Consider the following 12,202-nt stretch of genomic DNA (forward strand, 5'->3'; position numbering starts at 1 on the left):
TTAATTAAGAAGAGTCTGCTTTCAAATAAATAACCTTTGCATGGGGAATCATATGCACGTAGATAAGATGTTATGTCAGTATCCATCTAGAGTTTTACCATAGGACCTCTCTAACAATTGGTGAATTAATCAATTATTTAAATCCAGAGTAGGAGTTTATGCTGTAGTGTCCATTCAGGAGAATAAGCAATTATCCTCAGTAGTTCGTATAAAATTTTTTTTCCTCAAGTGAAATATGTCCATAGGAGAAGCTTGTATATTTACTCAGAGAAAATGTTCAAGTAGTAATACTTTGTAGTTCTTGATCAACGTAAAAGCTCTTTCTGTCTTCACTAAAATCCTTTACTGTGTATCAGATTAAAGCAGCCAGCTAATTATTAGCACATGTCCTTAAATTAGGCACAAGCCGGGGCCCCTGGGTGGCTCGGTCGGTTAAGTGTCCGACTTCGGCTCAGGTCATGATCTTACGGTCTGTGGGTTCGAGCCCCGCGTCGGGCTCTGTGCTGACAGCTCAGAGCCTGGAGCCTGTTTCAGATTCTGTGTCTCCCTCTCTCTCTGCCCCTCCCCCGTTCATGCTCTGTCTCTCTCTATCTCAAAAATAAATAAACGTTAAAAAAAAAATTAAAAGGAAATAAATTAGGCACAAGACCAAGTAATTTTTTTTTTCAATATATGAAGTTTATTGTCAAATTGGTTTCCATACAACACCCAGTGCACATCCCAAAAGGTGCCCTCCTCAATACCCATCACCCACCCTCCTCTCCCTCCCACCCCCCATCAACCCTCAGTTTGTTCTCAGTTTTTAAGAGTCTCTTATGCTTTGGCTCTCTTCCACTCTAACCTCTTTTTTTTTTCTTCTTCTTCTTTTTCCTTTTTTTTTCCTTCCCCTCCCCCATGGGTTTCTGTTAAGTTTCTCAGGATCCACATAAGAGTGAAACCATATGGTATCTTTCTCTGTATGGCTTATTTCACTTAGCATAACACTCTCCAGTTCCATCCATGTTGCTACAAAGGGCCATATTTCATTCTTTCTCATTGCCACGTAGTACTCCATTGTGTATGTAAACCACAATTTCTTTATCCATTCATCAGTTGGTGGACATTTAGGCTCTTTCCATAATTTGGCTATTGTTGAGAGTGCTGCTATAAACATTGGGGTACAAGTGCCCCTATGCATCAGTACTCCTGTATCCCTTGGGTAAGGGACCAAATAATTTTAATAAACTGTACTCTACCATTTAGTCTGGAACTTTCTTTCTCTCTGCCTTCCCATTCTCTTATCTCTAGGTTTGTGTTTTTGTTTTTTCCTTTTTGACCCTTCATATATTTTTCACTCAAAAATTAGCCTCTTTTTTTTTTTTTTACTTTTACATAGGAATATATTGCTTTAAAAGGTACCATATTAGAATATTTTCCTCTTTCCTACATTCGTTTTCCATCACCTTTTGATTCATTTTGCTCTAAAATTCATAGTTATGGGTTCTCAAGCCCATGATGATGGAGTAATTTGGGGCAAGGTGATTTAGAAATATAGGGTAAAATCAGTAAGGAGAATGTTGGATGGATAAAATTTAATGTAGGTATATAACAATATTAACATAGGAATAAATAATAGATGGGTTAATTAAGAATAAACTACTTCATAACCCTTTGAAGAAAAACTTGGCATTATTTGGTCATGAGAGTTATCAGAGACATTTTTTCATACTTACCGAGGTGTAACAATAAATGGTTTCCTCCGGGAAAGAAGGAACAGGCACACTTTCCACATGTAGTCAGGAATGAGGAGGAAGCAGTAGAATAGGAGTCCGACATGGACTCCTTATAATAGGGTTTTCTGTTATCGAATGTGGCCTGCCAACCACAAATTATTGACCCTTCTCTCTGCTCCAGTGGATTTTCTCAACAGCCCCTTTTTCTCCTTGCAGGAAAACTTGGGAAAGTTTAAGCCTTTTTTCCATGAGAGAATCTATATTTTCTGGCACCTCACTATAAAACCTTACTCTCAACTTGGAATTTTTTTTTTTAATTTTTTTTTTTTAACGTTTATTTATTTTTGAGACAGAGAGAGACAGAGCATGAACGGGGGAGGGTCAGAGAGAGGGAGACACAGAATCTGAAACAGGCTCCAGGCTCTGAGCTGTCAGCACAGAGCCCGACGCGGGGCTTGAACTCACAGACCGCGAGATCATGACCTGAGCCGAAGTCAGCCGCTTAACCGACTGAGCCACCCAGGCGCCCCTCAACTTGGAATTTTTATCAAAAAGTGTACACATTTTGATTCAGTCATGGCTGGAAAACTATTTTACCAGAGTTGGAATCCCAGACCTAACTGTACCTGCAGGTGCAGAGAGAGACTTTCTCCCTATCTTCTCCAGTGCTTTGCCCAATTCTATTTCCTGAAGGTCAGAACCTTGCAGTATTTCCAAGGGAAGTTATGGGCCTGCTCTAGACAAAGCCTGCTTTGTTCAGTAGTGGCAGATTTTGCTTTCTGTAATTTTGTTGTAGTTTTCTAAAACAGTTCTTTAAATCCAATAGTAATCCTCTTTTAGAAGGCAAAAATGAGTAAGTGCAGTAGTGTAAGTACCATAAATTAATGTTCTCCATTTACAAGGTTTTGATGCTGTTAAAATGCTTGTATAAACACAAGATCTGTTTCAAACTCAATGAGCATTAAAAAAAAAAAAAAATCCCAGAACTATTAGATTATAAAAATAACTGATCACAATATATGTAAGGCAAGTCATGCAAGTCATGCTTAAACTTAAAAAAGGATAATTAACACTTTTTTTTTTTTTTTTGAGAGATGGTATAAGTGAATGAGGGGCAGAGAGAGAATCCCACAAGGGGCAGGGAAAAAGAGGGAGGGAGAGCGAAAACTGGGGCTCACTGGAAGCAGGGCTCATGCCCACCTGATGCAGGACTTGAACTCACAAACCGTGAGATCATGGCCTGAGCTAAAGTCAGGTGCTTAACTGACTGAGCCACCCAGGCACCCATAATTGATACCTCTTGATAATGGAGTGTGTATCTTGTTGCATAAAACTATAGATTTTTAAATTTTTGACAAAAAGCTGGTTATTATAAAGGATTTATGGGTAAAATGGGAAAACTTTATACACTTCAAATCTAAACATTTTAAAACTTAATAAGGTACAAGAAATAGAGGTAGAACTAAGACCCCATAATTTTGTTACTTACTATAAACAAGCCTAATGAAGGGGAGAGGGTAGTGAAGGCTGTATTGAAAACTAAGTTTTCTACTGACTCCAGTTGTCTGTGCCTTACTTTACCTTCCAACATGGGTAATTCAGAATTGGTTATGGGGTGCCTGGGTGGCTCAGTAGGTTGAGCATCAGACTTGATTTTGGCTCAGGTCATGATTTCACGGTACATGAGTTTGAGCCCCTCAGTGGGCTCTGCACTATCGTGCAGAGCTTGCTTGGGATTCTCAGTCTCCCTCTCTCTGCCAGCCTCTCTCTCTCTCTCTCTGTCTCTCAAAAATAAATAAACTTGAAAAAATTTGGTTATAAGTCAGGGGCACCTGAGTGGCTCAGTTGGTAGAGCATCTGACTCTTGATTTAGGCTCAGGTCACGATCCCAGGACCTATGTTGGGCTCCTAAACATGGAACCTGCCTAACATTCTCTCTGTCTCTCTCAGAACACCTGGGTGGCTCAGTTGGTTAAGTGTCCAACTCTTGATTTCGGCTCCAGTCATGATCTTACAATTTGTGAGATTGAGCCCGACATCGGGCTCTGTGCTGTCAGCACAGAGCCTGCTTGGGATTCTTCCTCTCCCTCTCTCTCTCTCTCTGCCCCTCCTCTGCTTGCTCATTCTCTCTCTAAGTAAGTAAATAAACATCTTTTTTTAATTTAAAAAAAGATTCTCTCTCTGACCATTTCACCTGCTAGCGTTCTCTCTCTCTCTCTCTCTTTAAAAAAAAGAATTGGTTATAAATCAGATTCAGATTTCTGATAACGAACATTATCTTTGACCCATGGCTTTTTGTTTAACCCTGTTTTATCCTTATCTCTAGCAAGTAATGTAGGTGTAATGTATAACTACAGCTAATAGTTAATGAATACTTTATCTGAAGATGAAAAGTGTTAAGTAATTTTTAATAATAATATACATTTGGGGGTACCTGGGTGGCTCAATCAGTTAAGCGTCCAACTCTTGATTTCAGCCCAGGTAATGATCTCACACTTCGTGAGTTCGAGCCCTGTGTTGGGCTCCATGCTGACAGCGGGGAGCCTGCTTGGAATCCTCTCTCTCTCTCTCTCTCTCTCTCTCTCTCTCTCTCAAAAAAAATAAACTTAAAAAAATATTACATGTTTATTAAAAAATCACCCCAGAAATTCGTCTGGAACAACTAAACTGGAACTAAAAAACCTGAATTAATATCGATCAGGAAAAATCTGAGGGTTGAAGAAAGAAAGTAATAGAACTCTGCATAATACATGGTATAAGGAACAAGTCTAGGGGTGTCTGGGTGGCTCAGTCATTTGAGCCCAACTCTCGGTTTCTGCTCAGGTCATGATCTCATGGTTTGTGAGACTGACCCCTTCATCGGACTCTGTGCAGACAACATGAAGCCTGCTTGGGATTCTCTCTCTTTCCCTCTCTCTCTGCCCCTCCGCCCTCAAAATAAATAAATAAACATTTAAAAAAAGGAAGAAGAAGCCTATGAAGTATGACGTGCTACAGCTTGAGTGAGGGAGCAGGTAGTTTAAATACCAGGGCATAGTGTCAGGGTACTCCTGAAACCAGAAATTCCAAACTAATTTGGTTATCTTTCTCTCCCAACCTCCACTACCTCCAAAAAACACCAAGATCTCCAACTCTGACATACTTTCCTAGTGGGCTACATGACTCAAAGAAAAAGGTGTTTTCTTTAGGACACACAATCATAAAACTATAGCCAGCATCCTATACCTAGTGTTCTGGCAAACAAAGGGAAACTACCTTGTTTGGGCTCTCATGGAAAACAGAATGGAGCCATAAGGCCATTTTTAATTCCATAACTAGTTTAAACAGAAACAATGGAGTATACAAATGTGACTCCAAGTCTGTATTTCTTAAGTTAATTTATTTATTTTGAGGGAGAGAGAGAGAGAGAAAAAGTGCAAGTGGGGGAGGGGCAGAGACAGAAAAGAGTGAGAATCCCAAGCAGGCTCCGCACAGTCAGATGCTTAGCTGACTAAACCACCCAGGCTTTTTTTTAATCATTAAATTTTCATCATTAAAAAATTCTAAAGGGATGATTTCTAGATTCTTGAATATACTTTTTTTTGTATGATTTTTTCATCTGTCAGTTTCTCTTTCTATTGCAGTTTTGTAAGCAATGCAATTGAATTTTCTTCCTGTCATAGTAAGAAACCTGAGTCACTGAATCCAAGAATGCTACAGAGAGTAGTAGCTTCATTAGATCTGTCAGCTGCAGATATCACGGATTTATGCATACATTCTACACCTGAAAAATTTACATCTGATGACTTTAGGTCATCATTAAATTTGGTCTGTAACTCATTTTGCACAAGGTTTTACTCATGGCAAACAGGGGTGGGTGGTATGCTTAAAAGAATATGGGAGTAGGGGCGCCTGGGTGGCTCAGTCGGTTGAGCGTCTGGCCATGATCTCATCTTGCACAAGGTTTTACTCATGGCAAACAGGGGTGGGTGGTATGCTTAAAAGAATATGGGAGTAGGGGCGCCTGGGTGGCTCAGTCGGTTGAGCGTCTGGCCATGATCTCATGGTCATGATCTCATGGTTTGTGAGTTCGAGCCCTGCATCGGGCTCTGTGCTGACAGCTCAGAGCCTGGAGCCTGTTTCAGATTCTGTGTCTTCCTGTCTCTCTCTGCTCCTCCCCTGCTCGTGCTCTGTCTCTGTCTCTCTCTCTCAAAAATAAATAAACATTAAAAAAAAAAATTTTTTTTTAAAGAATATGGGAGTAGAAAGTATTGTTTGGGTAATCCAAATTCACTCACTTTAACATGTATTACTGCTCCAAATATCGAGGAAATATATCCTTGAGTAGTTTCAGACTGATTTTCATGTGGGAAATAATGCATTTTTATAGGAACATAGGCTTAGGGAGAATTGTTTTCTTTTGTGTACTTATGTATATGCTGGACTTGATTTTGACTCTAGCCATGATCTCACAGTTTGTGGGATGGAGCCTCACATCTGGCCCCACACTATCAGTGCGGAGCCTACTTGGGATCCTCTGTCTCCCTTTTTGTCTGCCCCTCTGCTCGCTCATGCTCTCTCTCAAAATAAATTTAAAAACATTTAAAAAGCACATTAAATATAAATGGACTAAACACTCTAAAGGACAATTGTCAAACTAGATAGAAAAACAAAATCAAGGCAAAAGTTTCATTAGATTGACACAGGGAATTTCATAATGATAAAAGCGTATTTTAATAGAAAGATATAACTCTAAATTTCTATATATCCAATAACATGGCTTCAAAGTATAGGGGCTCAGGGTGCCTGGGTGGCTCAGTTGGTTACGTTACTTTGGCTCAGGTCACAATCTTGCGGTTTGTGGGTTCGAGCCCTGCATCAGGGCTCTTTGCTGACAGCTTGGGGCCTGGAGCATGCTTCAGATTCTGTCTCCCTCTCTCTCCCCATCCCCCACTTGTGCTCTGTCTCTCTGTGTCAAAAATAAACGTTAAAAAAATTAAAATAAATAAAGTATAGGGGCTCCTGGGTGGCTCAGTCATTTGAGTATCCGACTTCAGCTCAGGTCATGATCTCACAGTTTTGTGAGTTCAAGCCCTGCATCGGGCTGTCTGCCCCTCCCCCGCTCTTGCTTTCAAAATAAATAAACATTTAAGAATATAAATAAATAAAAATTTTATAAAACAAGGGCACCTGGCTGGCTCAGTCAGAGGAACATGTGGCTCTTAATCTCGGGGTTGTTACTTCTAGCTCCACATTGGGTATAGAGATTACTTAAAAATAAAATCATATTTTTAATTTATTTTTTTTAATTGTTTTTAAATGTTTATCTTAAAGAGACAGTGTGTGAACAGGAGAGGGGAAGAGAGAGAGGGAGACACAGAATCTAAAGCAGGCTCAATGCTCCAAGCTGTCAACACAGAGCCTGACGGCTCGAACTCATGAACCGTAAGATAATGACCCGAGCCAAAGTTGGATGCTTAACTGACTGAGCCATCCAGGCGCCTCAGAAGTAAAATATTAACATATATGTATATGAAAAAAAAATTAATAGAACTAGAAAGTGAAAGAGACAAATCCATTTTCCTAAGTAGAGATGTTAACATTCCTCTCTCAGTAATTTTTAGAACAAGCTGACAAATCAGAAAGGATATTAATGATTTAGACAACGTGATTAAACAACTTATCTTCATGGCATACGTAAAACACTCCGCTCAACTGCATAAGATCCCATGTTTCCAAAGTGCACATGGAATACAATATAAATCTGGAAAAAAAAAAAACTGCAAGCTTTTTCATTGTTTATTTTTAATTTAAACTATATTCTGAAACTAAGATGCAAAGGAAAGACCCTTACAGTTCTTCTGTAGGAATACTTATGCTTAAGTAGGAAACACTGAATGATGTTAGGATTTTCTACTTTGTTTTTCTTCAGCAAAGAATTAGGTTACATACAGAGCAGGTCTGCCTGTCTCTTTGAACATGCATACCATTTCCAGATAATAATCTAGGATTGGGTTTATTCACAAACCTGGCTGATCATAGGAATCACCTGTGAAGATTTTTTAAAAATAGATTTCTGGGTTCCACCACCTGGAGATTCTGTATTTTGAAAAGGTAACTGGGCTGATACCAAGTATTTGAATGGATTTAAAAGTTATTGTAATGATGCTGTACTTGTCATATGGAGGGGAGGAGTGTGGAGAATATAAGAATATATGAAAATGTTATAAGAATGAATGAATTTGGGATAATAATTAGGTCAGGGCTGGGTGGCTCAGTGGCTGAACCCCCCACTGCATAAGGCAAGAGGCATATATGCTTCTAAAAGTTTTATAAACATGAAAAGCAAGCACATTTGTATAAAATATCAAAGAAAAAGAGCTGTTCTCTCTCATTTTTTAATTTATTTTTTTATTTGAAAAAAAAATTTAATGTTTATTTATTTTGAGAGAGAGTACAAGCAGGGGAGGGGCAGAGAGAGAGGGAGAGAGAATCCCAAGCAGGCCCAATGCAGGGCTCAAACTCATGAACCATGAGATCATGACCTGAGCTGAAATCAAGAGTCAGACACTTAACCAACTGAGCCAACCAGGTGCCCCTTTCTCTGCCGTTCATATTCAGTGACCATATTCGGTAACTTTCTTTACACAAAGAAAGAGGAGGGCTATTCTTAGCAGTAGATGTGATGGCAGACATATTTGTTTTTATTATAGCTATTGGTATTTTACACGCGCACGGTACTTTTGAATATAAACTGAACTTGTCTTGAGTTCATATGGCCAGCAGACATGAATATGTTTGAAGATATCCTGATTTTACTGTTTTGAATATATAAGAGAAAGGGGACACATAAATCCATTGTATATAAGGAAGAATTCAAAGGGATGAACTAAGTTCTACCTCTGAAACTGGTTAGACACCTGGCAAGATACACAGTAAGCCAGATTGGCTGTTTCATTCAAGGACTTGTCTGTGAATCCACTCTCACCTAAAATTTCTGAAGATTTCTGGCTGCTTTTCCTTGTAAAAAATAGCACCTAGCACTCATGTCTTCTTTCGTATTGTTAGTTGTTTTGTTTTTTGAGTTTTTATATTATCTTCCTTAGTGCTTTTAATCAAACAAGCATTTTCCTGTGTGTCATTTGGAGCTGAGTGAAGTTCATTCAGTAGGTGGGTCAGCAGGACATTTCAAGTTTCAGTCTCTCCTTGCCTCTAGCAAGTAAGGAGACTATGAACAGCTTATGGTACTTAGCTCCATTTCTGAAAGTGTTATCATTAACATATGTTAAATATTATATTGTATGGTATATCTGAAATGTCTTGAGGTCTCATTGACATCTCATGATTGGGGGAATACGGTCTTAAAGCATTGGCTCTTCAAAGCAACACCACGTGGGGTGCCTGGGTGTCTCAGTCAGTTAAGCGTCCGGCTTTGGCTCGGGTCACGATCTCGCGGTTCGTGGGTTTGAATCCCACATTGGGCTCTGTGCTGATAGTTCAGAGCCTGGAGCCTGCTTCGGATTCTGTATCTACCTCTTTCTCTGCACCTTCCCCACTCATGCTCTGTCTCTCGCTCTCTTACTCTCTCAAAAAAAAAAACATTAAAGAAGCAACACTAGAGGCGCCTGGGTGGCCCAGTTGGTTAAGCGTCCCACTTTGGCTCAGGTCATGATGTCACCATTCGTGGGTTCGAGTCCCGCATCGGGCTCTGTGCTGACAGCTCAGAGCCTGAAGCCTGCTTCAGATTCTGTGTCTCCCTCTCTCTCTCTGCCCCTCCCCCGCTCACACTCTCAGAAATAAATAAGCACTTTTATAAATAAATAAATAAATAAGCAAGCAAGCAAGCAACACATATATTTGCCCATGTGCCACCTCTGGGTCTCCATCCCAGGCACCACTGGGGGAATTTCTGTCACAGGAGATGTTCTGATGTCCGTGGCAAGTAAACTTATAAAAATATGGTCCAGCGTTAGAACAATGAGATTCTCTTGCATATCATGGAAGTAATTAAAGTAGTTGAGACTCAGGATGTGTTCGAGTAAATCCTGTACCTGAAGAAAAGAGGCTCTGTCCTCTCCTCTCAATCTGTTGCACTTCAGTAACCAGGACCCTGTTTTGCCTGTCATCAATACACAGTCAAATAATGCATTTAGCAGTCACTGCTGCACTCTAAACATGACAATTGTGTAAAGTCTGACTTTTCATCAGCAGGCTTCCCTAAGACTCCCGTTTATCAACCAAAAAAGATTGAATTTTGCAAGTGTTTCTTAACAAAAAATTAGTGCTTGTTGATTATGTATTTTCTTTCATGAAAAAATATCTACAGTATTAAAGGAAATAATTTTTGAAGTGCATATGTTATGCCCGTTTATCCTCCCCAAGAAGAGCATTATTTGCTTCAGATGTGAAATTGTGTACAATAAACATGTTAACTTATTACATGTGATAATATACTGTGTGGTCCTTGATGTATTTCTGTAAAGTAAAGGTTCCACTTTAATTTCAGGATGGTTATTCCACATGACTCTTTTTTTCTTCTCCTCTAGACTTCTCCAGAGAACCCTGGGACAGTAGGTGGAGTGCAAAGCTGTATTGTGTTGCCTTCCTGCTTTTTTTGTTGCTTTCCTGCTTTTATTTTTTTATATTATTATTATTATTCTTGGCCCAGTCTTGGCTGCTCTTTTTTCTGCCACTAAAGCTAACTAACTAAAATCCTGCATGTGTGGTCATTATGAGAAACTCATGGCCATTCGTTTCAGTCCTGCACATACACCATGTCAGTTATGTTTCTTGTCATATCCTTAAGATCAGGATTGTCCCTAAAGCAATATTGTCATAGGCAAACTGGAATCTCACCTCTGATTTCCAAAAAGATTTCATTTAAAAAGAATTTTTTTTAAGTTTATTTATTTATTTTGAGAGAGAAAGATAGAGAGAGCACGAGCACGAGCAGGGCAGGGACAGAGAGAAAGGGAGAAGATTCCAAGCAGGCTCCAAACTGTCAGTGCGGAGCCTAGTGTTGGACTCGAGCTCACAAACTGTGAGATCGTGACCTGAGCTGGAACCAAGAGTTGGACACTTAACTGACTGAGCCACCCAGGAGCCCCAAGATATTTCTTTTTTCTTTTTTTTTTTTTTTTTCATGTTCATTTATTTTGAGAGGGGTGCAGAGAGAGAAGGGGAAAGAGAGAATCCCAAGCAGGCCCCATGCTTTCGGTGTGGAGTCCAACACGGCGCTCAACCCCTCAAACTGTAAAATCATGACCTAAGCCGAAATCAGGAGTCGGATGCTTAACCAACTGAGCCACCCAAGTACCCCCAAAAAGATTTCATTTTCAAGCACTCTCTCTGTAATGCTCCAGGCCCCGTCCAGCGCTCCAAACCTAGGGTCTTGTGAAGGAAGAAAATAATCTGAAAAACAGATACAAGTAAGGTGTTAACACTTACTGTGTTACCCCCTCTGAACTGTTAATGTCCTGAGAGAGGAGGGCAGAGGGAGTGAAGTGTTTAGTAGAGAATGATGACTCCCTCACTAAAGATGGAACCCCCTGCTTCAGTGACATGGGAGGCAGTAATGTTAGCTGGGGAGGGCCTCCCCCACGCCAAGAGGATGACAATGGCAACAGCAATAGGCCGCACTGGGGCCAGATCTCATGCATATTGAAAAGACATCCACATTCGTGTGTTTGTGTGTATGTGCGCACGCATGTGTGAGTACGCACGCCTTTAGAGGTTTTGAGCTGGTTATGATCATCTCATTGAATTTTTGTCCTAAAATGATGTCAGCTTGGTTGGTTGTTTTTCCCTGTTAGTTATTTATCTGTTACGGATTTTGATGTTTGGTGTCCATGTGATGATGTCCAGGAATCTGTCTGCATGATTGTTTATCATTGCTCTGATCTTTTCCAACTACCACAGGAAGAGAGGGGAAGGGACCTTATAGAGATTATCCTGAAATAATAAATTGGCTGTTCCTTTCCCTGTGTGCCTTTCATCGTATCACAGAAGAAGCAGGCCAGCCCACCGCAGACCCAGGCATGGTCATGGACAGTGTGGAAGCAGGAGACATGACGCCTCCCACCAAAAGGAAGAGCAAGTTCTCAGGCTTTGGCAAAATCTTCAAGCCCTGGAAATGGCGGAAAAAAAAAAGTAGTGATAAATTCAAAGAGACATCCGAAGGTGAGATAATGTTCTGAGTTAAAGAGTTTCTTATTTTAGAAGTACCTAACTTTTTCATTCTCTCTCCAAGCTATTAGAACCCCCTATTTGAAGAAGGAATTCAAGCTTTTAGAAATAAAACCCAGCGGTCACTCACTAAGCCTTACATACTGTAGCCTCATCCCCAGATTGCTATTTTAACGGGCTTAAAGTTTATCAAGTGATGAATAAGGATAGTTCCTTTTGGAAATGCTGCTTTCCCAATAACACAGGATATGAAATAAATTAAGTTTAAATTTGAAGTTCGTTTTCCTGTTCTTTCTTTCCAGAAGATAGAAAATTGAACCACATTA

At 40.0% G+C, this 12,202-nt stretch overlaps 1 protein-coding gene across 9 annotated transcripts in view; it reads left to right on the forward strand.

The window, feature by feature from the left end:
* PHACTR4 (phosphatase and actin regulator 4) overlaps nucleotides 1-12,202 on the forward strand; it is a 100,431-nt gene that overhangs the window by 60,854 nt on the left and 27,375 nt on the right. For 4 of the 9 annotated variants that reach the window (XM_042953346.1, XM_042953347.1, XM_042953349.1 and 1 more), the window contains 2 exons: nucleotides 10,238-10,261; nucleotides 11,697-11,870. In XM_042953346.1, the coding sequence (XP_042809280.1) occupies nucleotides 10,238-10,261; nucleotides 11,697-11,870 (198 nt within the window). Of the gene's footprint in view, nucleotides 1-10,237; nucleotides 10,266-11,696; nucleotides 11,871-12,202 lie in introns of all 9 variants that reach the window. The other 5 variants (XM_042953351.1, XM_042953353.1, XM_042953345.1 and 2 more) reach the window with 2 other exon arrangements.

The sequence above is a fragment of the Panthera leo genome, chromosome C1 (genome assembly GCF_018350215.1).
Source record: "Panthera leo isolate Ple1 chromosome C1, P.leo_Ple1_pat1.1, whole genome shotgun sequence".
In the NCBI taxonomy this organism is placed as follows: Eukaryota; Metazoa; Chordata; class Mammalia; order Carnivora; family Felidae; genus Panthera; species Panthera leo.